The sequence below is a fragment of the Eretmochelys imbricata genome, chromosome 16, assembly GCF_965152235.1.
Source record: "Eretmochelys imbricata isolate rEreImb1 chromosome 16, rEreImb1.hap1, whole genome shotgun sequence".
NCBI lineage: Eukaryota > Metazoa > Chordata > Testudines > Cheloniidae > Eretmochelys > Eretmochelys imbricata.
In genome coordinates this window covers 6899608-6924717 of record NC_135587.1, presented here as the reverse complement: position 1 = coordinate 6924717, position 25110 = coordinate 6899608, and the positions used below count along the sequence as shown (strand labels likewise).

The following is a 25110-nucleotide window of genomic DNA, read 5'->3' as shown; positions in this document are numbered from 1 at the left end:
GGCTCTGTTGGGGGGCGGGGGCTGTGGGGTGACAGGGTGGAGGGCGGGGTTGCGGGGGGCTCTGTTGGGGGGCGGGGGCTCTGTGGGGTGACAGGGTGGAGGGAGGGGTTGCGGGGGGCTCTGTTGGGGGGCGGGGGCTGTGGGGTGACAGGGTGGAAGGCGGGGGCTGGGCAAGGGCTTGCATTGTTTACATTCAGCTGCTTCCAGGGTAACCGCTGCCTCCGCGTCCCCTGCAACCTGGCGACGAAAGAAAACTTCCCTTTACGGCCACAACGCAGCGCTCCCACGCAGCCCGTGCTCCGCAACTCACCCGCTACGCCCCGTAACCTACGTAAATAACTTCAGGAATACGCTTCCCCTCCCCTCGCAAACCACCACCTAGCTCCTGCTAGGGCTTAACAGCGGTTACCAAGACAACTTCGTTTTCATCTAATCAGTGTGACATTAGTTCATTGCTAAGGGAAACAGCCAATCACTCACCATATCAATCATTCAATCGAGCCAATGAGGAGAGTCCTGAGGAGGGAGATTGCTAATTGTGACGTAAGGTAGTTGAACAGTCTGACCAATAGAGAGCGGACTGGAATTGGGCGGGATTAGCAATTTGAGTGACACCGTTTTAACCGACAGGAGAGTTCTTATTTTGCTGAGCCTCGTTCTGAGCGGCCATTAGTGGCTGTCGGCAGGGGCTGTGGGCGGGGGCAGGAGCGGTGCGCGCGCAATCCGTTGGTATATAAGCGGTGGCGGTTGGCTGCTGTGACGCAGCTACTGTGCAGATTGCTGCGTGACTGTTGCTGTTGAAGGGTGTTCGGTGCCGCCGCCATGAGGGAGATCGTGCACCTGCAGGCCGGGCAATGCGGGAACCAGATCGGGGCCAAGGTCAGTTCTGTCGCCGCCCCCGCGGCGGGCTGGGGGGGTTGGTCCGGCCCCGCCGGGGAGGACCGGCTGCCGCAGGGTGGGGGAGGGTTGCCCCGCCCCGCCCCGCCCCGCCTGACCCGTGCGTCTGTTGCAGTTCTGGGAGGTGATCAGCGACGAGCACGGCATCGACCCCACCGGCACCTACCACGGCGACAGCGACCTGCAGCTGGAGCGCATCAATGTCTACTACAACGAGGCCACAGGTAGGGCTCGGCCTGGCTCCCCCCTCCCGCCGCCCCACCCCCCCCGACCGGCGGCCCCGCGCTCACGCGCTTCCCTCTCTGGCAGGTGGCAAGTACGTGCCGCGCGCGGTGCTGGTGGACCTGGAGCCGGGCACGATGGACTCGGTGCGCTCCGGGCCTTTCGGCCAGATCTTCCGGCCCGACAACTTCGTCTTCGGTAAGCCGGGGGCCTGCGCGGGCCGGGCCGGCGGCGGGTCTGCCCGCGGGGACGGGGGCCGCGAGGCGGCGGGTCGGGCCGCGAGGGGGGAGGGCGGCACTGGCAGCAGCGCGGTAAACGCTCAAGCATCCGCCTTCAGTTGGAGCTGGTCGCGGGCAGATAAAGGGGAACTTCTGAGCGCACCTCAGATAAGCGAGTTCAGGCTGCACCGGTTAGTGCAGGGAGCAAAAGTTAATTTGGGGGGCGCGAAGCGGACCCTTTTGAATGCTAACACTAAGTTGAAAGTAAAGTAGTATGAAATATCTATCTTAAAATACTTGAGTGGCATCTTGTACCTGGGTTGCAATGAGAGCAAGTACTTTAGGGGGGAGGGATTGCTCAGTGGTTTGAGCATTGGTCTGCTAAACCTAGGGTTATGAGCTATTGTGAGGGGGCCATTTAGGGATCTGGGGCAAAAATTGGGGATTGGCCCTGCTTTGAGCAGGGGGTTGGACTAGATGACCTCTTGAGGTCCCTTCTAAGCCTGATATTCTGTGATTCATGGGTGGGGTGTGGGGGCTTCCCCTGGTTATGCAATCATTTGGGGCTCATCCTTCATTTTGCTTGCAAGCAAATGGCTTGCTGTGTTAATCTGAAGTGAAAATGGCTCTTTTCCAGGTCAGAGTGGAGCAGGAAACAACTGGGCAAAGGGCCACTACACAGAAGGTGCAGAATTGGTTGACTCTGTGTTAGATGTTGTAAGGAAAGAAGCAGAAAGCTGTGATTGTCTTCAGGGCTTTCAGCTTACCCACTCTCTTGGTGGTGGCACTGGCTCTGGCATGGGCACCCTCTTAATCAGCAAGATTCGTGAAGAGTATCCTGACAGGATCATGAACACTTTCAGTGTTGTGCCATCTCCTAAAGTATCGGACACTGTAGTGGAGCCCTACAATGCCACTCTTTCTGTACATCAACTTGTAGAGAACACAGATGAAACCTATTGTATTGATAACGAAGCACTATATGACATCTGTTTCAGAACCTTGAAGTTAACTACTCCAACATATGGTGATCTGAACCATTTGGTGTCAGCAACCATGAGTGGAGTTACCACCTGCTTGCGTTTTCCAGGTCAGCTTAATGCTGACTTGCGTAAACTAGCAGTTAACATGGTTCCTTTCCCCCGTTTGCACTTTTTTATGCCTGGCTTTGCTCCACTCACCAGCCGTGGGAGCCAACAATATCGTGCTTTAACTGTACCAGAGCTCACACAGCAGATGTTTGATGCAAAGAACATGATGGCTGCCTGTGACCCACGTCATGGCCGCTATCTCACAGTAGCTGCAGTTTTTAGAGGCCGCATGTCAATGAAAGAGGTGGATGAACAAATGCTTAATGTGCAAAACAAGAACAGCAGCTACTTTGTTGAATGGATTCCCAATAATGTTAAAACTGCTGTCTGTGATATCCCACCCCGGGGCCTGAAAATGTCTGCTACATTCATTGGTAACAGTACAGCTATCCAGGAGTTATTTAAGCGCATTTCTGAGCAATTCACTGCTATGTTTCGCCGAAAGGCTTTCTTGCATTGGTATACTGGAGAGGGCATGGATGAGATGGAGTTCACTGAAGCTGAGAGCAATATGAATGACTTGGTATCTGAGTATCAGCAGTACCAGGATGCCACAGCTGAGGAGGAGGGGGAGTTTGAGGAGGAAGCTGAGGAAGAGGCAGCATAAAACCTGTGCAGTAGCTACTCCTGTAAATTATGTTTAAAGCTGTATGAACTCCCTTCTCATTCAGAAACTTGTCTTTATTCATGTCTTTACTGTGTACCTTCCACTTCTGTTTCCTGATGACTTCATGTCAATGCTGTACAGACACCACAATTAAAGCATTTTTCACAGCGCAGAGTTTTGTGTCTGCCCTTTCTGGTAGGCTTTCCGGGTATTGTTCCCAAATGTTAAGGCATAGCTGTGTCTGAAGGCTGGAAAACAAAATATCGTAGTTCATTTTTGCATAAGTACTTGCCTATTTTGCTCTTAATTTTAGTTGGAGAAAATACTAGAACAAAAATGGTTTTACATGTACTACTTTAAGACTCAAATAAGGATGTCTACTTGCAATGTCCACTTGGACTGAAATAAGACTACTCTGCCAGAGGTGTGGAGTAGTTGTGCATCTAGTGAACTGAAATGCATAATTATAAATACACTTTCCATGTGTTAGTTTAGAGAGAGCTTACTAAATACCTCTATTGAATACTCTATGCTGTAAATGTTTGCAGCATAAATAGTGGATGGCTTCAAAAGACTAGGTTTGTACTCAACTTGTGTTGTCCCAGCTCAGTGAAATGCAAGGACTTTGTATTTTAAAAAAATTTAACTTGCTTTCAAAAACACCACTGCTTCAATTTTGCAGGTTTGCCTGGTTTTTTTGGGGGGGCTTCTTTCAGGTGAAGAGAACCTGAAATTCCTTCCTGCTGGCTGATGATTCAGAAGTGATGCCCAAGATTCAAATTAGGTGCCTGTTAATTTGGGGCTTTTTGGAAGGGGAGGAGCCTAGCTTATGTCTGATTAATATGGGGGAATCTTCTATTATAATTTTTTGAGGTGAAACCTGAATTTTTAATGATGCCTTTCAGGTCTCATCTGGCTATCATTACAGCAACAAAGCAGCTTCTATGTCACCTTTTAAGAGTTGAGCACTGTCTAAAGTGCTCAGAGAAATGAGAGCCTTGACCAATATGGGGGAAGTCAATATACTCGGGGCTGGAGCCCAGAGACTGAAGTGCATAACTGCCTCTAGGTGCCTAAGGCACAGATCTGTGCACTGCTGCTATTTGCAAAAATTCCTCTCCGCTGCCACTGAATCCTGTAGGTATCTAAACTCAATGGGCCCTTAAATTTTTGCAGTAGATGCTTCCTGGGCTGCTGCTTTTGTCAGTGTATGTGCTCTGCTTCCTAGTGAGGGAGTAGCGTCCTTTCAGCATAACCATCAATAGCAGGGTTTAGGTTGGTTTAACTGCTCAGGGGTGTAGTGTGGCTCATTTCAGTTTTTTTAAAAATGAGTGATGTAGTTACACCACCTCAATTTCCTAGCATAGACCTGGCCTAAGTTTCTGCTTTTGGGTATGCAGCCTGCAGCAGTTCATGAATATGGGGAACTCCTGTGGGCCCTAAGGTGGCAGGTATACTTGCATGTTGTTTAACTCTATAGAAAATAGCTGGGGGCAGATGAAGGAGCTCTTGGTTTTTAGCCTAGTGTTTTAAGGTTGTTATGGGGGAGACCCCCCTCAGCTGTATTCCCCCCTTCTGCCAATAAGGCAAAGAGCCAGGCATCCAGTCCCCCTGCTCCAATGTTTATTTAGCCAAAGTGGACCAGCTTCAACAGGAGAGATTGATAGAACTGCACATCAGAATATCCCCTAGTCCAGTGGTTTGGGCACCCTCCTAAAGGCATACAGAGTCAAGTTCAAATCTCTTCCCCAGCTGGAAGAGGGGAGACTTGAAGTGGGAGTCTTTCACAACTCAGGTGAGTACCTTAACCACTTGGCTAAAAGCTAGGGGGGAGTAGCTCCTGCTGGCAGCTTCCTGCAGAGGAAGCCTGACTCCAGCAGAGGGCTCATAGAGAATCCCAAGCAGAACTAGGCACCTCCCTTCAGCCTGGACTCTAGGCATGAACCCCCTGAGAAGGCTGTGACTTACCACATTTCCCCCCCTCTTGGCATCTGTTGGCTAGTTCAGGTGGCTGTATGTGCTGGCTTGTGTGAATCCCATTCTTAGGGAGCCTGAGTGCTGAATTCAGATTTTGAGAGTCTCAGTGGTTTTCCAAATGCCTTGGTCCCCAATCCTTTGATCCTTTTTTGCCTCTGTGGCACCAGGCTTCTCATACAGACCTCTGAGCTGCAGAGTTTTTTGGAGTGAAATTTGAAACTTTTTCAAAATTTCTAACAGTTCAGTGTTGTCTAATTCCCCTTTGGACCCCAGGACTGCTTTTGTTGCTTGGAGAGATTGTTTCCTTGGTTCTGCTTCCCCTTTGAGGCATTTGCAGGGGCTGGTGTCCACTGTAGGCTTCAGGAGAGAGGTGGGCCAAAAAAACCCAGTGGCAAAAGGAAAGGTCTGTGTACTGTGCTCACTCTTCTGCTTGTTGAATGACTTGATGGGGAGCTTGGCTGGCTCTGGGGATAGTGCAGTTTCTCTCAAGTCAGTCAGGGTGGAGGGGTCATCTTGGGCCCTTCTCCCCCAGGTGGGAAAGGAGGTAGGCAGGATTGGAAAAACTGGCTCTGGGGCAAACAGCTCCTCACCTCTGTGATGGGAGTGATGCCAGAGGGGTTCTGTACTAAATGAAAGAAGGCACCTTGATCTTGCATCAGCAGCTGTGCTGCCTGCAGAGCTCAGTTGGACCATGGCACTGAATACAGCATGGGCACTTCCAGCACTGGCCCCAAAATCCTTAACTGCTTTCTCCAAACTCCCTGTACTGCAACCCCACTCATACCCCATGAGGACTCCACAGGAAATAGACTCATCTGCCTCATGTAGATCTCATGCAAGAGAGAGCTGAAGCTTTTGGGGAGTTCATCCCTGTATCTCCTTTCAGATGCACAGAAGGTTCCATGTGTAGGGAGGAAGGCAATAAGACTAGCCTCTTTGAGGACAGGGAGATCGTAACTGCTTGAAATATTTTTGGAGCAATCCTTGAGCCTAATTTCACTCCCTGATCTGAAGAAGGATTATGGGGACAAACTGAGAGTGGAAATCAAATCAGAAGTGAGCTGCAGCTCACAAAAGCTTATGCTTCAATATATTTGTTCAGCTCTAAGTACTCCTTTTCTTTTTGCAAATCAAAACTGTTTCCCCTTCTCATGCTCACAGAGGGCAAAAGGTCAGATCAATGCAGGAAAGAGCAGCCCATGGATGGGCTGATTCTAGCCACACACAGCAGGAATTCTCCTTTGGAGAAGAAGTCCCTACCACACCACCCTGCTGCAAGGCAGTGGTCCTGAGCTCCTCCACCCAGTAAGTGGAGAATGGGGTGCCAAAGGGGGCCACTCTAATGGTAAAAGAACAGGAGGACTTATGGCACCTTAGACTAACAAATTTATTAGAGCATAAGCTTTCATGGGCTACAGCCCACTTCATTGGATCATAGAATGGAACATATAGTAAGAAGAGAGATATACACACACATACAAAGAAGGTGGAAGTTGCCATACAAACTGTAAGAGGCTAATTAAGATGAGCTATTATCAGCAGGAGAAAAAAATGTTCGAAGTGATAATCAAGATGGCCCATTTAGACAGTTGACAAGAAGGTATGAGGATACTTAACATGGGGAAAATAGAAGTTTCTCCTTGAGAAAGATAGAGGGACACAAACCAGTTTCATATAGGATGGGCTGATTTTAATAACAGGAAGTTAAATAGGGGAGGGATAGCTCAGTGGTTTGAGAATTGGCCTGCTAAACCCAGTGTTGTGAGCTCAATCTATGAGGGAGCCATTTAGGGATCTGGGGCAAAAATTGGGGATTGGTCCTGCTTTTTTGAGCAGGCGTTGGACTAGATGACCTCTTGAGGTTGCTTCCAACCCTGATATTCTATGAAATAATTTTTAATCTCTTGCTTTTTTTGTTATAGTCTTAAAGAGAGATTGATTCTCAATGGCTGGTATAATTTGGTGCTTTTAGCTAACCAAAGGGATAGACTGTGTACATATTTATTGAAGCAATTATATAGCTTAACATACATTCATTGGATTCTTCATTTTTTATATTTTTTATTATGTTAGTAAATGGTACAAGGATCTGTACTGGGACCAGTGCTGTTCAGCATATTCATAAATGATCTGGGAAAGTGGGTGAACAGTGAAGTGGCAAAATGTGCAGACAATACACAGTAATTCAGGATAGTTAAGACCAAAGCTGACTGCAAAGAGTTACAAAAGGATCTCACAAAACTGGGTGACCGGGCAACAAAATGGCAGATAAAATCAAGTAATAAGTGAAAAGTAGTGCACATTTGAAAACATAATCTCAACTAGAAAAGGAGTAGTTGTGGCACTTTAGAGACTGACAAATTTATTTGAGCATAAGCTTTCATGAGCTACAGCTGACTTCATCCTGCATCCGATGAAGTGAGCTGTAGCTCACGAAAGCTTATGCTCAAATATATTTGTTAGTCTCTAAGGTGCCACAAGTACTCCTTTTCTTTTTGCTAATACAGACTAACACAGCTGCCACTCTGAAAATAATCCCAGCTATACATACAAAACGATCGGGTCTAAATTAGCTGTTTCCACTCAAGAAAGAGATCTTGGAGTCATCAGGGATAGTTGTATGAAAACATCTGCTCAATGTGCAGCAGCAGTCAACAAAGCGAACAGACCCATTAGGAAAGGGCTAGATAATAAGACAGTAAATATCATAATGCCACTATATAAATCCATGATATGCCCACACCTTGAATACTGTGCACGGTTGTGTTCGCCCAGTGTCAAAAAAGGGATATTAGAAATGGAAAAGGTACAGAGAAAGGCAACAAAACTGCTTAAGGGGATGGAACAGCATCCGTATGAGGAGAGATTAAAAAGATTGGGACTGTTCCGCTGGGAAAAGAGATGACGAAGAGGGGATTGGGTAGAGGTCTATAAAATCATGACTGGTGCGGAGAAAGTGAATAAGGAAGGAACAGTCATTTACCTCTTCACATAAAACAACCAGGGGTCATTCAGTAAAATTAATGGGCAGCAGATTTAAAACACACAAAAAGGAAGTACTTCTTCACACAATGCACATTCAAGCTGTGGAACTCATTGCTGGTGGATGTTGTGAAGGCCAGAAGTATAACTGGGTTCAAAAAAGATTTACATAAGTTCATGGAGGCTAGGTCCATCACTAGCTATTAACCAAGATGGTCATGGATACAACGCCACGCTCTGGGTGTCCCTAAGCCTCTGCCTGCCATAGGCTGGGGCTAGACAACACGGGATGGAGCACTTGATAATTGCTCTCTTCTGTTCATTCCCTCTGAAACATCAGGCACTGACCACTGGTGGAAGACAAGATACTGGGTTAGATGAATAATTGGTCTGACCTGGTATGGCCACTCTTATGTTCAGATGATTAATCTTCCACTTTTCTTTCATAACCTAGGCTGTTTACAGGGCTTACAGCTTAGGATGTTTTGGAACTTTTGTAGCATTTGGGATCAGTGCAAAGGGAATGCTGCTTCCATGTTACACTTCTCAAAGTGGATTTGGCTGTGTGCTTTGAGACTAGTTATACGTCAGACTCTAAATTCTTAACTGAAGGGCAGCAAGTGTGCACTTTGCTAGTCCTCCTGAAGCCTGTAGTTCAACAAGACTCCATCCTGTCTTGTAAACAAGAAGGCCAGACTGCATTTACTCTAGGTTCCAGAGGCGGTCCCTTTCAGTACCAGAAGGCACAGCCCAGCACCTAAACTGACAACGGCTGCATTTCTCAAATTTCTCCACTGAGCTCCTCACTCATGACCTCAGCTGTCAGGTCTTTACCAGATGTGCCTCTTTTTAACGGATGTTGTTGCCAACTTCGAGTACAAGTCCTTCACTGAATCTTCTGTTTTGCACCCTGTTTCCACAACTATGAATACGTCCCAACCACCTTCCCCATCATAGCCCCGGGAACCTGCTCTAAAATTATAACAAACCACCTGCCAGTTGCGTAGCTGCTGGTTATTGCTCATCTCTGCTTGAAATCATGAGGCAGTCCTTATACAGATGTGTAGATCTGTGGACACATATTGTCCCTTTAAGATTATGGGAGGCTCCGAGAACCACAGTCACCTGTATTTGCAGTTGGAATTTCAGTCCTGCTTTTTTCTCCTCTCTGCTTATGCTTAATTTTTTCCTGTTTCTATGTTGCTCTCTCTCACTCTCACATTGTTTCTTTTCTCCTCTCCCATCAGTTTGGGGAAGATCTCAATTTTTATCTACAGAAGGGAGGGGAGTGAGGGAAGCTAGCTACTGAGACTAGGTGGGGAGGACATGGCAGATGGCTCCACCCTGGGAAGGGGCATCGCAGCAGTTCCTATTGCTGTTCCTTGGCACCTGGTGCCCTGTGCTCCTGCCCCCCCCCAGCCTGTGTGCTGATGCTCCCTGCCCAGGTGCTGCTGCCCTGTCCCCCACCCCGACAGCAGGTGCCCCACCCCCAGGCCAGGTGTCTCCTCAAGGACCCTCAATGGCAGGAAGGTGGGGAGAGCAGAACTCTTCCTACTTGCTCCCCAATGGCCAGCCTGACCTAGTGTGCCATGGTGGCTAGTCCAACCTTACCTCCTGATCCTGTTCTCACCTTTGTGAGATAATGTGGGGGCAGAAAACATGAGGTGGGGATGGAAGGAAGCATAAGCCCCCCAGTATTTCCATTGCGGGGGCACTAGTTCCTCCCACCTAGTTCTGGGGCCCCAAGCTACAGTGCAATTTCCTCTGGTTAAAGAGGCACACACAATTGTTGAAATCAGTTCACAGTTTAGGCATGCTGTTTGAGTCCTTGCTGACGCTGAGCTTTCATCGAGCAGTCTCTGCAAGTCAAGTGTGTGCAGCTGGCTGGGAGACTGGGTGCTCCCATTCTTGTGGCTGATGTCTTGGCCTGACTACTACACACGTGTTGCCGCTCAGCTGGACAACAGCAATGCACTGTAGCTGGGCATGAAGCTATCAACCCTGAGGATACCTGATATATGACAGAAATGTCCTGGGCAGGGTTTGCTGTCAATAACGCCATACCTTTGGCACAATGGAATTATCTACAAGAAGGGAAAAATTCCTTTGCGCAGGAAAAGTTTTTTTTTTTCCTGAGACACCAGTCCAAGGCTGTGGAATGGACTCATGCAGGATAACTCACTGTTATCCATGCCTCAGCTTCAGCTAGACAATGAGAAAGCCACTTGATGGCATCTTCAAGGATGGCTGAAATGGAAAATGAAGTTTGATGCTATACTTAAGGCATTTCACGCCACACCTTCTTGTACATTGAAGAGGAGAGGTGGCAGAGTAGAACTCTGGGGTGGAAATCCATGTGAGATCACCTTTGGGGCAGGAAAACAATTGCCCAGTAAAGAAACAAATCCAAAATCGAGCATCCTCATTCCTGTCAGGCTCCACAGGCAAGATATAAGCATCTCATGATCACAGGCAGCTGACAGGTCTTAGAGCCACTTTTTTAGTATTTATCCATGGTGGAACAGTCATTGGGCCAGAGAGAATGAGACACAGAGAATGATTTTGTAGTCTAGTAGTTAGGGCAGCCACCTATGAGGTGGGAGACCTGGGCTCCAGTCACTCTTTAATTAGTTATCCACAGTGCATTAGCGAGAGAGCACCATGTCAGAATATTCCCTAGCTCAGTGGTTAGAGCACTCTCCTGAACAAAAGGAGACCATGGTTCAAGACCTTTCACTCCCTTGGCTCCCACATCCCAGATGAGTGTTCTCACCAATGGGATACAAGTTGTTAGTGGATAGCACCACCTTCTCTCCTGTTATTTAATGTGGAATGAGGCAGGCCATCTACCTCGTTGCCTCAAGAAATGCCTTAGACATCTAACATGGACTGCTAAGCAGAGATGGGCACCTGCCTTCAGCCTGGAGTTAGGTGCCTATCTCCAAGAGAGGGGCAGGGTTTAGCACACACCTGTCTCATCAACATCTCCCATTGGCTAGCTTAGGTGGCTCCTGGGTAAGCCTTTTGTGGATCACATTCTAAGGCACCTGTCTTTGCTCATTCATTGTATAGGGAGCTTGGGTGCCTAACAGCTTGGTGTATCAGTGTTATTCCTGTTTTTTCTATGCACGGCGACACTCAGCATTGCAATGCATAGGTTCCTTAACGGATCCCACTGCAGGTCCACTGAATTTCTATTTCATAATCAACTTATATGCAACCTCGCTTATTCTAGTGGAGTCTTCTCCTGGTATTATAAAAATAACGACTTAGGACAAGAGTCTCCCTAAGGATGGTAACCTATTATCTTGCAAAGTTATTTTTCAGTATCATGTCTCCAATGGCCTCTTCCTGGCCAAAGCTGAGAAACAGTACACTATTATCATCCTTCTTTACCTGTCAGCTGCCTTTGACAGTGGCGATCATGCTCTTCATCTTGAAATCTTGTCCTTTCTTGGCTTTTGTGACCATGCACACAGGTTCTCCTTCTACCTTTCTAATTGCTTCTTCAGCACTGCCTCCTCATCCCCCCCCCCCCCCCGCCCCAACCTTCTGTGTGGGTTCCACAGGACTCTGTCCTTAGTTCCATCCTCTTCTTGTAGTTCCCTACACTTACACAGGCCTATCTCCACACTACCCATCTCTTATTCACTATGAAGATGTTGATGCCTGATTCTGCTCTGCCAGTGATACCTATTTATTCAATTTTCAAGTGCTATCTTGCATGCTACTCCTCAGGCTTGGAAGCAGCATACTTAGACTTCTGCAAAAGTTTAAAAAAAAGGGGGAGGGATAGCTTAGTGGTTTGAGCATTGGCCTGCTAAACCCAGGGTTGTGAGTTCAATCCTTGAGGGGGCCCTTTAGGGATTGCTTTGTCCTGCTTTGAGCAGGGGGTTGGACTAGATGACCTCCTGAGGTCCCTTCCAACCCTGATATTCTATGATTCTACCTCCTTCAAAACTCTCCCCTTTACAGTGATATCTTCAAAATATGAACAGTGGTTAGGCAGCTGGTGTGCTGTAACAATGACCTGTCCTGCTGAACAGAACTGACTCTCTGTTTCTTTGTGTTTCTCCCATCTGTTTGTTGCATCCAATTGTTGTCTCGTCATATTTAGATTGTAAGCTCTATTGGATGGACCATCTCTTTGTTTGTAGAGGCCCAGAACAATGGGAGTTGCATGGGTGATCCAGGACTCAGGCCACCACATACGAATAATTATAAAAATCTCAGTGATTCATGTTTGGTCAGAGAATAAACTTACTTGGTACAAAGCCTGTGTAGAAAGGTATCAGTCCAGCGCTGGTATAAATTTTTTTATTAGGCCAGTATGTCTGTGGTAGTCTCTTACCAAAGTTCCACACTGGGTTTCTTATCATAAACTGAAAGAACAAATAGGAGCTTTTATTTTCAAATTCAAAGTGTTGCAATGCAAATTAATACAATTTTTAATCCACGTTTGTACAACAATTTCCAAAAAATTGAAACTAATGCTAAAGCAGAATCAGATTGGAGCTGGACTAGGGCAATTGGGACACTAGGCTCAGCGTAGCACAGCTGGACTGCAGTGATGGGACACCTGGCTCACCGTGACACAGCTGGACAGCAGCAATTGGGACATGTGGCTCACCATGGTAGCGCTGGACTATGCCAATCATGGCCTCAGGCTCTCTATCTCACAGGGCCCATGGCACTGCACCATTCCATGGCATTGCTTCCCCCACTCCAAGCCTGCAGGGGAAGAAGCCCCATCAACCCTAACCATACACACTGTAGCGAGAGTGATCAGGTAACCTTAACCCTATTACCAGCTCACCTTATTATTACTGGTAATAGCTCACCTTACCTGATCACTCTCGTTACAGTGTGTATGGTAACACCCATTGTTTCACGTTCTCTGTGTATATAAATCTCCCCTCTGTATTTTCCACTGAATGCATCCGATGAAGTGAGCTGTAGCTCACAAAAGCTTATGCTCAGATAAATTTGTTAGTCTCTAAGGTGCCACAAGTCTTCCTTTTCTTTTTGCGGATACAGACTAACACGGCTGCTACTCTGAAACAATATTCAGGTTACTCTCAGTCCCAATGGACTGGTCACTTATTTAAGGTCAATTGCACCCTAGATCTCACACGAAAGACAACACTTGTAGCCAATCCTATTGTAAACTGTCTAAGGATTTATTCACTAAGAAAAAAATGAGTTATTTACAAGGTACGAGCCTAAGGGGACCATCTGTGCCTCGATAGTATGGCCAATATAATAATCCAGGGATACTGCTTGTTACTGGTTTGGTAAAATCTAATTATTGATAAGGCTAAGATTTTGTCATGGTTATTTTTAGTAAAAGTCAGACATGTACGGGCAATAAACAAAAATTCACAGAAGCCGTGACCTGTCCGTGACTTTTACTGCTGTGGCTTCATGGTTTCCCCCACCACCATGGTGGCTGGGAGCTGCATGGTTCTCTCCCCCATCCCCAGGAGGCTGTCCCTGGTCTCTGGAACCCTGAGGAGACTGTCGCCTGTCAATGGAACCCTGCACGGGTACCCTGAGGAGGCTGTCGCCTGTCAATGGAACCCTGCACGGGTACCCTGAGGAGGCTGTCGCCTGTCAATGGAAGCCTCCACGGGTACCCTGAGGAGGCTGTCGCCTGTCAATGGAACCCTGCACGGGTACCCTGAGGAGGCTGTCGCCTGTCAATGGAACCCTGCACGGGTACCCTGAGGAGGCTGTCGCCTGTCAATGGAACCCTGCACGGGTACCCTGAGGAGGCTGTCGCCTGTCAATGGAACCCTCCACGGGTACCCTGAGGAGGCTGTCGCCTGTCAATGGAAGCCTGCACGGGTACCCTGAGGAGGCTGTCGCCTGTCAGTGGAACCCTGCACGGGTACCCTGAGGAGACTGTCGCCTGTCAGTGGAACCCTGCACGGGTACCCTGAGGAGGCTGTCGCCTGTCAATGGAACCCTGCACGGGTACCCTGAGGAGGCTGTCGCCTGTCAATGGAACCCTGCACGGGTACCCTGAGGAGGCTGTCGCCTGTCAATGGAACCCTGCATGGGTACCCTGAGGAGGCTGTCGCCTGTCAATGGAACCCTGCAAGGGTACCCTGAGGAGGCTGTCGCCTGTTGCCGAAATCCTGCCAGGGCCCTGCTGGCTGCCAGCTCCTGTCCCGCAGCCCCAGAGACTGAAGCAGAAAATGTCACAGAGGTCACTGGAAGTCGCGGCTTCCATGACCTGTGACATAAATGTAGCCTTAATTATAGAATATACCACCAGTTTGGGGTGTCTGCCCTGTTTTCAGACAGACTGTCCTGAGTTTGACACTCTCAGTTGTGAACCACATATCAGACAGGGGTTACTATGAGAACTGAAATGTGGATGAGGAACTGGTTAAAGGGGAGACTACAATGGGTCATACTGAAAGATGAACTGTCAGGCTGGAGGGAGGTTAATAGTGGAGCTCCTCAGGGATTGGTCTTGGGACCGATCTTACGTAACATTTTCATTGATGAAAATTTTCATGCACCCCCACAAAAATTGTGCTAGTACAACTTGCAGATGACACAAAGTTGGGATGTATTGCTAATATGGAGGATATCATACAAGAAGATCTGGATGACGTTAAAAACTGGAGCAATAGAAATGGGATGAAATTTAATAGTGCAAAGTGCAAGATCATGCACTTAGGGCCTAACAAGAAGAATTTTTGCCATAAGCTGGGGATATATCAGTTGGAAGTGACAGAGGAAAAGAATACCTGGGTGTATTGGTTGATCACAGACTGACTAAGAGCTGCTAATATGATGCAGCTGTGAAAAAGGCTAATGCAATCCTAGGATGTATCAGGCAAGATATTTCCGATAGAGATAGGGAAGTATTATTGCCATTATACAAGGCCCTGGTGAGACCTCATCTGGGATACTATGTGCTATTCTAGTCTTCCATGTTTAAGAAAGATGAATTCAAACTGGAACAGGTGCAGAGAAGGGCTATTAGGATGATCAGAGAAATGGAAAACCTATTTTAGGAGAGGAGACTCCAGGAGTTTGGCTTGTTTAGCCAAACCAAATGAAAGCAGAAGGGATATATGATTGCATCAGAGGGATAAATACCAAAGAGGGAGAGTGTGGTGGGGCAGCTGCCCCACACAGGGAGAAGAAGGGGTTAAAAGCAGCACCAGGGAGTCTGCACAGAGCCCACTAAGCAGGAAAGGGCTTATTGAGCCCACCAATAGGGGGAAGGCTTGCTGGAGCAGCCAATCAGGGCTGGCGAGGGCCATATATAAAGGGCTGCTCAGCAGAGCAGAGCCTCTCCCTGGAAGGCAAGGGAGGAGGACTGGCTGCCTGAAGAAGCGCCATAGATAGAGCAGGGCTGGGCAGGGGCAGCAGAGTGCAAGGGTGAGCTGCTGGCTCACGACTGCCAGGCTGAGGCCTTGCTACAAGGGCTGAGAGGCTGCTAGGGCTACAGGGGAAGTGGCCCAGGGAAAATAGGCAGCGGGTTGGAGGAGGGCAGTAGGTGGCTGCTGGCTATAGGGTCATTGGGTCAGGACCCAGAGTAGTGGGCTGGCCTGGCACCCTCCCTTGATAATGAGAGTGGCCAATATCCAGTCTGCAGTTTGCCCCGAGGCAAGTGGTGGGACTAAGGTCTGCCAGTCCTCCAGAAGAGGGAGATACCAGAGTGGGGGCACAGCTGGAGGACCGTGCCCAGAAGAGGACACTGCATCCCGGGGAGCAACATGGGTTCAAAGAGTGGAGACAGCAGTGACGGCAAGCATGACACCAGTTGGTGAAGGAGCGCTGGAAGGGCTGAGAAGTTCTGGAGCAGCCTTCCAAGGAGAGCAGAGGGGACAAAAAACCTAACTGGCTTCAAGACTGAGCTTGATAAATTTATGGAGGGGATGATATGATGAGACTGCCTAGAATGGCATGTAGCTGGTCTGCGACTGCTAGTAGTAAATACCCCTAAAAGGCAGTGATGGGACACTCTGACCTACTACAGAGAATTCTTTCCCAGGTATCTGCCTGGTGGGTCTTGTCGACATGCTCAGGGTCCAACTGATCACCATATTTGTGGTTGGAAAGGAAGCTTCCCCGGGGTCAGATTGGCAGAGACCCTGGACTGACTTTTTTTTTTCTTTTTTCGCCTTGCTCAGTGGCACTGGACATGGGTCACTTGCAGGTTTAAACTAGTGTAAATGGTGAATTCTTTGTAACTTGAAATCTTTAAATCATGATTTGGGGACTTCAATGACTCAGCCAGAGGTTGGGGGTCTATTACAGGAGTGGGTGGGTGAGGTTCTGTGGCCCGTGATGTGCAGGAGGTCAGACTAGATGATCACAATGGTCCCTTCTGGTCTTTGAGTCTGCGAGTCAGATCATAACAGCCTTAACTTTGGCCAAAATCAAAAGGTTGTTTGTAGATGCTTCATACTTTCCAAATCCTTAGAATTCTCAGAAATCTTGTGCAAAGGAGAAACATGTAAAAGAGTAAAAGGGTAATATTTTTTTTTTGCAATTTTTCTTCATAACTGAAAGCTTCTGAAGCATCTGCTACAGAGAATTCTATGAAGAACTTTTCCCTCGTTCAAAATAGTGTCCCATTTTTTCAATAGAACTGAGACTGTAGGTTGCCCTTAAAGACAAATGTCCACTGTCTCCGTTCCTCAGCTCCTCAGGGGTCCCTTCTAACTTCCGATGACATCATTTCCCCAAAGAGCAGATGGGCTGTCACTCACTCTGGGAACCGTGGGAGATTGTCCTGTGTACACTGGATGAAGAGCCAAGTAGTCTCAGCCCAGAGAATTTCCAGATGGAACATATAGGCCAGCCCAGGCCACACCTCCAGAGAGACTCGGTGGCTCATCTGACGAGGGCCCAAGCGCCTTCCATTGAGTTTCTCTAGTTTTTTCATACTGGACATTTGCTGGGCCACTTCACGGTCCTCTGTGCAGACTTCTACCAAACGCTGCATTATTACTACTGCATTTAGGTAAGATGCAGACTTTTTGGAAAAGAAGTTCTGCAGTCACTGGTTAAGTAGACTCCAAGCCCCGCCTCCTTCCATTGTGGCTTGTGAGTCACCTGAGTGGCATATACATCTGCAAGCACTCAGAGAAGAAAGGTTACTCATCTGAATTGTTGCTCTTCGAGATGTGGGTGCAGACTCCCTCCATTCCCTCTGCACTGGAGTCTCCAGTTTTGGCTTTTGGAGCAAAGCAACTGAGAGGCATCTGAGCAGCACTTCCCTTAAATAGCCATGTGAGTGGCTATGAGGGGCAAAAGGGAATGTGTATTGTGCCAATGTGTATTTGTAGGCAAAAGTATCTGGCTTGGATGTACTGAGTTCATGCATACCTGAGCCAGTGCAATACACACCTGCACCCACATCTCCTAGAACAACCATTACAGTTAACATAAGTAAGACATCACCAGCAGTGACATCCCCAGAGGGAGTGGAGACTCTGGGGGGCTTGGTCAAGCCTGGAGCGAATTGCAAGAATGGATCTTGAGAGAGGGGGATCTGGGAATGGTGACAGGGCAGTCACAGGGTACCAGGAGACGGTCTTGGCTGTCCTTGCCTGAAGAGGTGGGCTAACAGAAGAAGGATTAGCAGGGCTCTGAAGAGACTGTATGTATCACTAACTAAAAACGCTTCCCACATGATGAGCTTTGGTGGTGAGAAATTCCGGAGACAAGATGGGGGACTCCAAAACTATCCCAGTCACCCAGCAACAAGGTTTGGTGGTGAGAGATGACGTGACACACAGACGGGTCACAACACAATATCTTTGTAAATAAATGAGATGCTCAAGACAAACAGGTAAGAGGAACGGTTTCTGTACATAAAATTATTTCTTTAACACTTCCAGTTCCATGATAGATTATATTTGTTCTTAGTACAATAAATAAGATACTCTTATTTTTACTAACTCTAAGACTAAGTTTGCTATGTACTACTAGGTTATCATGTGTCAAAGTGATGCTACATAATAATTACCACATGCTAGAGTGTATCTCTGTGTTTCCCGGTCCTGTGGAGAAAAGACTTTAACTATATCAAAATGAGACAAGGAGTGAATTCTGGATGATGGCAGCAAAGGTCCCAGATAGAGTCGCCAAGTTTATAGATGTCAGCTTTTCACCAAAGGTTGTCATACAGAGGTACAAATGTTATTACCATCTTGGGTCAATAGATGCAATCCTGTTTTCCCCATGACCCACAAAGGAAGGGGATGAACTGGGGGATTCATAAATTCACAAATTCCAAAGCCAGATGAGATGACCATGAGTAGGCTCAGCAGAATTAGATTTTTATTGTCTTATAATTTCAAGGGATACGATCCATGGATTTTTTTTAAAGCATTTTTAATCAATTTCAATATTCAGTTACAGGAAATTTTGTGGGGGGTAGTCAGAAAATAATTATTTAATGACAGACTATGAGATTCAAAAAATTAAAGCTTTATAATCATTAAAACACAAATCAATGTTGCATGTCAAAATATACAAGGAAAATATCCTTAAATCAAACTCTAATAAGTTCTCAAGCAGCATTTTTCTTATTTTGCCTGTCTGTAAATTTCAACTGTTATCAATGGAAATACTTTTTCATTAGTTTGTGTGTGTGTGGTGAAATCAGTGTTTACTGACATTTACCAATAAACCTGTAATGCTTCCGAGCCTACCCATGACCATCCAGCCTGACCCTCCACCACACACAGGCCACAGAACTTCTCCCGGAAACTGGATTAAAGTACAGCTTTCACTTTCAGAAAGAGATCCAATCTTGTCTTCAACTTTCCATGCACTGTAAGTACCACCTCTCCAGTACACTGTGCCAATGATTATTCAACCCCACGGCTAGGAAAGTGGGTCTATTTCAAGGTTGAAGTTGTCCCGCTTCAGCTTTCTTGCTATGCCTTTGTCAGCAAGGTTGAAAAGCCGCCACTATCTGCTCTCGTCCCTGAGTAGAGTGACTGAATCGCCACTCAACCTTCTCTTTGAGAAGCTGAATAGGTCAAGCTTCTTAAGCCTCACGTCATATGGCTTGTTCCCTAGCCCTGATAATTTTTGTGGCCCTCCTTTGAACTCTCTCCAGGATGCCCACTGTGACAGGTTGGATCACAGAAACCCCCTTGGGAACTGCCAACTGATGTGCTAAGACTACTTCTCCCCCTGCTTTCCCTGCCAGTTTGGGATTCCAGCACCCTGTCTTGCTGAGCCGGACACGCCAGTCTTCTCCAACACGGACCCAGTGGCTGAACCACGTGCCCCAAAGCTGCAGACTTAACTGAAAGCAACTTAGGAAGCGTTCCTGTCTTTAACACTCAGATGCCCAACTCCCAATGGGGTCCAAACCCCAAATAAATCTGCTTTACCCTGTATAAAGCTTATACAGGGTAAACTCATAAATTGTTCCCCCTCTATAACACTGATAGATATGCACAGCTGTTTCCCCCTCCCCCACTCCCCCAGATATTAATACATACTCTCAATTAATAAGTAAAAAGCTATTTTATTAAATACAGAAAGTAGGATTTAAGTGGTTCCAAGTAGTAACAGACAGAACAAAGTGAATTACCAAGCAAAATAAAATAAAATATGCAAGTCCAAGTCTAGTACAGTAATAAAACTGAATACAGATAAAATCCTTACCCAGTAAGCTTCCTTTTACAGACTAGTCTCCTTCTAGTCTGGGTCCAGCAATCACTCACACCCCCTGTAGTTACTGTCCTTTGTTCCAGTTTCTTTCAGGTATCCTTGGGGGTGAAGAGGCTCCCTCTTTAGCCAGCTGAAGACAAAATGGAGGGGTCTCCCTGGGATTTAAATAGACTTTCTCTTGTGGGTGGACACCCCTCCCTCCCCTGTGTAGAATCCCAGCTACATATGGCATTTTGGAGTCACATGGGCCAGTCACATGTCCCTGCATGACTCAGAACTACAGGTAGCAGCCGTGGTTCACATGCTACCTTGAACATCCTCAAGTAGACTTCTTATGTGGATTGGAACATTCCAAGACCCATTGTTCCTTAAGTGTTTCTTGACTGGGCATTTAACTTTGCAAATTCCTTTCGAAAGAAGCTGACCAAATGCCTTAGAAAGCTTACTTAGAAATCAAGCAAGTATACAGTCAATATTCATAACTTCAAGTACAAAAATGATACATGCATACAAATAGGAGGAATGTATTCAGTAGATCATAACCTTCTTGACATGCAGATTCCAGAACTGGATATGCCATTCCATGTATAGGGATCCTGGGCGCCTAACTCAGGCTTTGTGAATCACCTGGGTTTTTCTGGGCACCTAAAAGTTAGATACTGTGAGGCTGTGCATCACAACACCTAACTCCAGGCTTCAACTCTTCGGGGCAGGGCCCATTTTTTGTTTCTGTGGTTGTACAGGGCTAACTAAAATGGAGTCCTGGCCCACAGCTAGGGGTTCTGAGGTGCAAGGTAATACAAATTAGTAACTACAATACCACTGATTCACACAATCACATTGTCATATTTTCTGTTCCATTCTTTGCACATTCTAATGTTTTGTTTGATATTTTGAGCACTGATGCCCATGAGCAGAGGTCTTCATTGAGCTGTCCACAATGATGCCTAGAGTTATCTAAGTGCTAATGTGTATAATACTAGTTTGTGACATGCTTTTAGATCTTTTCCTTCAGTATGAATTGTATATTAGCATTGCCTAATTTTCCACAGGCATAATGAATTTTTCTTTATTTCTCTTGGTTGGTTCCCAAGGTTCAGCTGGATTTCCATATTGAGGAGCCTATTGCTCTACCTTCTTTTTACCCAGAACTCAAGAAATATAAGCAATAAACTTTATTAATTTAAACCCAAAATCCTACTAGATGCTTTATTAAAAAAAATACACCATCCTGGCCCTTAAAATTTTACAATATAAATTTACATGACACAAGGTAAAGGTGTCAAGCATTAGGGAAAGCCTGGGGCTTGGAAGGATGTGAGTTACAGCAATATGGTCATGCAATTAAGAAGTAAAAATTTTGAACATTGTTGACTTGCTTACTGTGGGCATCACAAGAAGAGGTGAATTTTAAATGAGGATAAGGCAATAGTTGCATGCATTAAAGCCGGAAGGGTGTTCCAGACACATAATATGTGGAAAGACTTGAGGATGCTTATGGGAAAAACAGATAAAGCTTATATTTGATGGAATGGAGGAGGAACCAGCGCAGGGTTTTAAAGAAGCGGGTGACATGACCAGACTGACAGCGATGAAGGTCATTTTTGCAGCTATGTTCTAGAGGGCCACAGGGGCGGGGGGTAATGTGAGTGATGAGGAGGCCAGGCAGGAAGAGATCACAATAATCAAGATGGTACAGTACATAATATGGGCATGAGTTAAGAGTTTTTGCTGTTGGGAATGAGAGAAAGGGTCATGTCTTGGACGAGGAGTGGAAGAACAAACAGCAAGGTTTGAACATGGATTAGATGGGAAGGGAAGAGTGAGATGAATGGGAAAGTTGACAGTGACCTGAAGGCTGCAAGCTGGAATGAAAACCAAGACGGTGGTATTACCAACAGTAACAGAGACAGGAGGAAGAGGAGTGTGTTTAGGAGAGAAAATCAGTGGATCTCTTTTACCCATGTAAAGTTGTAATTGTCTGAGAAATATCCAGGGCGAGATGTCAGAGATGCAAGCTGAAATGGGACTGCTAGAGTGGGAGACGTTGTGAGGGGAGAGGTAGATTTGTGAGTCGTCATCATCATAGAGAGGATAGTGAAAGCCATGGGAATGGTTAAGGTCACCCAGGCAAAGGGTGTACAGAGAAGTGCAGGGATCCAGCCCCGTGGGCCCCCTCCTCAGCACAGAGGCTGTAAGTGGGGAGAAGGAGGAACCAGCAAAAGAGATGTGAAAGAAGGAATCTGAGAAATAGGAAGGGAACCAAGAGAGACTGGTATCACTAACGTCAAGGGAAGAGAGGAGGAGGGAGTGATCAGCTGTGTCAAAGGTCAGTGTTGAGGGAAAGTGAGAAGGTGCTGGGGAAGGAGGGACAGACCTTATCAATCTTCTCTGTAGCTGGTCTGGAAATTTCCTTTGGAAAGATTGTCCAACAGAAAATGAACTTTTTGTAAAATCAAAATTTTCTGTGGGAAAATTTCAGTTTCACCCCAAAATTTCAGTTTTCTGCTGGGGAAATTGAAAAGATGGCTCCCAGGAAGAACCTGACAAAAGCCTTCCTGGTGGGCAGCTAGGGAGCTGAGAAATTCCATTTCAGATTTCCCCAAATGGAATTTTTCAGAGTTTTCTGTGCCATGAAAAATGTTGAGTTTTTTTCTTTTAATTCCAAATTGAGACAGTTATTTTCTGAAATCTCAAATTGTCTGTGGGATGAAAATTCCACTTTCTGGTCAGCTCTTGTCTTCTCGAAGATATCAGAGAGATCCTGTGCAGAGAGGAAGGAAATATGGGGCATGGGGAAGATTTTATGAGGGAATCACCAGTGCTGAATAAGCAACAGAGTTTCAAGGTTTGAGTCTTAGTCCTGGTCTACACTAGGAGTTGAAGTCAAATTTAGCAGCGTTAAATCGATTTAACCCTGCACCCATCCACATGACGAAGCCCTTTTTTTCGACTTAAAGGGCTCTTAAAATCCATTCCTTTACTCCACCCTTGACAAGGGGATTAGCGCTGAAATCGGCCTTGCCGGGTCGAATTTGGGGTAGTGTGGACGCAATTAATACTGACCTCTTGGAGCTATCCCAGAGTGCTCCATTGTGACCGCTCTGGACAGCGCTCTCAGCTCAGATGCACTGGCGAGGTAGACAAAAAAAGGCCCACAAACTTTTGAATCTCATTTCCTGTTTGGCCAGCGTGGCAAGCTGCAGGTGAGTGCAGAGCTCATCAGCAGAGGTGACCATGGAGTCCCAGAATCACAAAAGAGCTCCAGCATGGACTGAATGGGAGGTACGGGATCTGATCGCTGTATCGGGAGAGGAATCTGTGCTATCAGAACTCCGTTCCAGTTTTCGAAATGCCAAAACATTTGTCAAAATCTCCCAGGGCATGAAGGACAGAGGCCATAACAGGGACCCGAAGCAATGCCGCGTGAAACTTAAGGAACTGAGGCAAGCCTACCAGAAAACCAGAGAGGCAAACGGCTGCTCCGGATCAGAGCCCAAAACATGCCGCTTCTATGATGAGCTGCATGCCATTTTAGGGGGTTCAGCCACCACTACCCCAACCGTGTGCTTTGACTCTGTCAATGGAGATGGAGGCAACACGGAAGCAGGTTTTGGGGACGAGGAGGAGATTGTAGATAGCTCACAGCAAGCGAGCGGAGAAACCAGTTTTCCCGACAGCCAGGAACTGTTTCTCACCCTGGACCTGGAGCCAGTACCCCCCGAACCCACCCAAGGCTGCCTCCCGGACCCGCCAGGTGGAGAAGGGACCTCTGGTGAGTGTACCTTTTTAAATAGTATACATGGTTTAAAAGCAAACATTTTTAATGATTAATTTGCCCTGGCATTCGCTGCCAGTACAGCTATTGGAAAGTCTGTTAACGTGTCTAGGGATGGAGCGGAAATCCTCCAGAGACATCTCCATAAAGCTTTCCTGGATGAACTCCCAAAGCCTTTGCAAAAGGTTTCTGGGGAGGGCAGCCTCATTCCATCCACCATGGTAGGACACATTGCCAGGCCAGTAGCACGTAGTCGGGAATCATTGCATAACAAAGCATTGCAGCGTATGTTTGCTGGCACTCAAACAACATCCGTTCTTTATCTCTCTGTGTTAGCCTCAGGAGAGTGATATCATTCATGGTCACCTGGTTGAAATAGGGTGCTTTTCTTAAAGGGACATTCAGAGGTGCGCGTTCCTGCTGGGCTGTTTGCCTGTGGCTGAACAGAAATGTTCCCCGCTGTTAGCCACAGGGAGGGGTGGGTTAGCCACGCGGTGGGGGGAGGCAAAATGCGACCTTGGAATGAAAGCATGTGCTATGAAAGAAATGTTAACGGCAAGGTTTACCGTGAAAGAGTGTACCCATTGTTCTATAAAATGTGTCTTTTTAAATACCACTGTCCCTTTTTTTTTCTCCACCAGCTGCATATGTTTCAAGGATCACAGGATCTCCTTCCCAGAGGCTAGCAAAGATTAGAAGGCCAAAAAAACGCACTCGTGATGAAATGTTCTCTGACCTCATGCTGTCCTCCCACACTGACAGAGCACAGACGAATGAGTGGAGGCAGACAATGTCAGAGTGCAGGAAAGCACAAAATGAATGCGAGGAGAGGTGGCGGGCTGAAGAGAGTAAGTGGTGGGCTGAAGAGAGGGCTGAAGATGATAGATGGCAGCAGCGTGATGAGAGGAGGCAGGATGCAATGCTGAGGCTGCTGGAGGATCAAACTAACATGCTCCAGCGTATGGCTGAACTTCAGGAAAGGCAGCAGGAACACAGACTGCTGCTACAGCCCCTGTGTAACCAACCACCCTCCTCCCCAAGTTCCATAGCCTCCTCACCCAGACCCCCAAGAACGCGGTGGGGGGGGGGGCCTCCGGCCACCCAGCCACTCCACCCCAGAGGGCTGCCCAAGCAACAGAAGGCTGGCATTCAATAAGTTTAAAGTTTTAAAGTGCTGTGTGGCCTTGTCCTTCCCTCCTCCACCATCCCACCCGGTGCTTCCCTCCTCCACCACCCCTCCTGGGCTACCTTGGTAGTTATCCCCCTATTTGTGTGATGAATTAATAAAGAATGCATGAATGTGAAGCAATAATGACTTTATTGCCTCTGCAAGCGGTGATCGAAGGTGGTTAGCTTACAGGGAAAAAGTGAACCAAGGGGAGAGGGGGTTTCATTAAGGAGAAACAAACAGAACTTTCACACCGTAGCCTGGCCAGTTATGAAACTGGTTTTCAAAGCTTCTCTCATGCGCACCGTGCCCTCCTATGCTCTTCTAACCGCCCTGGTGTCTGGCTGTGTGTAACCAGCAGCCAGGCGATTTGCCTAACCTCCCACCCCGCCATAAACGTCTCCCCCTTACTCTCACAGATATTGTGGAGTGCACAACGAGCAGCAATAACAATGGGAATATTGGTTTCGCTGAGGTCTAAGCAAGTCAGTAAACTGCGCCGGCGC

At 47.0% G+C, this 25110-nt stretch overlaps 3 protein-coding genes across 3 annotated transcripts in view; 2 read left to right on the top strand and 1 right to left on the bottom strand.

The window, feature by feature from the left end:
• The first annotated feature begins 741 nt into the window (after positions 1–741).
• TUBB4B (tubulin beta 4B class IVb) lies at positions 742–3207 on the top strand. The gene is made up of 4 exons (XM_077836065.1): positions 742–879; positions 1013–1121; positions 1207–1317; positions 1975–3207. The coding sequence occupies exons 1-4, from the start codon at positions 823–825 to the stop codon at positions 3033–3035; spliced, it is 1338 nt and encodes a 445-aa protein (XP_077692191.1). The 5' UTR covers positions 742–822; the 3' UTR covers positions 3036–3207.
• CIMIP2A (ciliary microtubule inner protein 2A) overlaps positions 3198–25110 on the bottom strand; it is a 67425-nt gene continuing 45512 nt past the window's right edge. Inside the window, exons 6-7 of the mRNA XM_077836233.1 lie at positions 12259–12376; positions 3198–3283 (exon numbers count right to left, since the gene is read on the bottom strand). Of these exons, the coding sequence (XP_077692359.1) occupies positions 3198–3283; positions 12259–12376 (204 nt within the window). The remainder of the gene's footprint in view (positions 3284–12258; positions 12377–25110) is intronic.
• LOC144276158 (uncharacterized) lies at positions 14171–24741 on the top strand. Its single transcript, XM_077836067.1, has 2 exons — positions 14171–23433; positions 24078–24741. The coding sequence occupies exons 1-2, from the start codon at positions 22896–22898 to the stop codon at positions 24590–24592; spliced, it is 1053 nt and encodes a 350-aa protein (XP_077692193.1). The 5' UTR covers positions 14171–22895; the 3' UTR covers positions 24593–24741.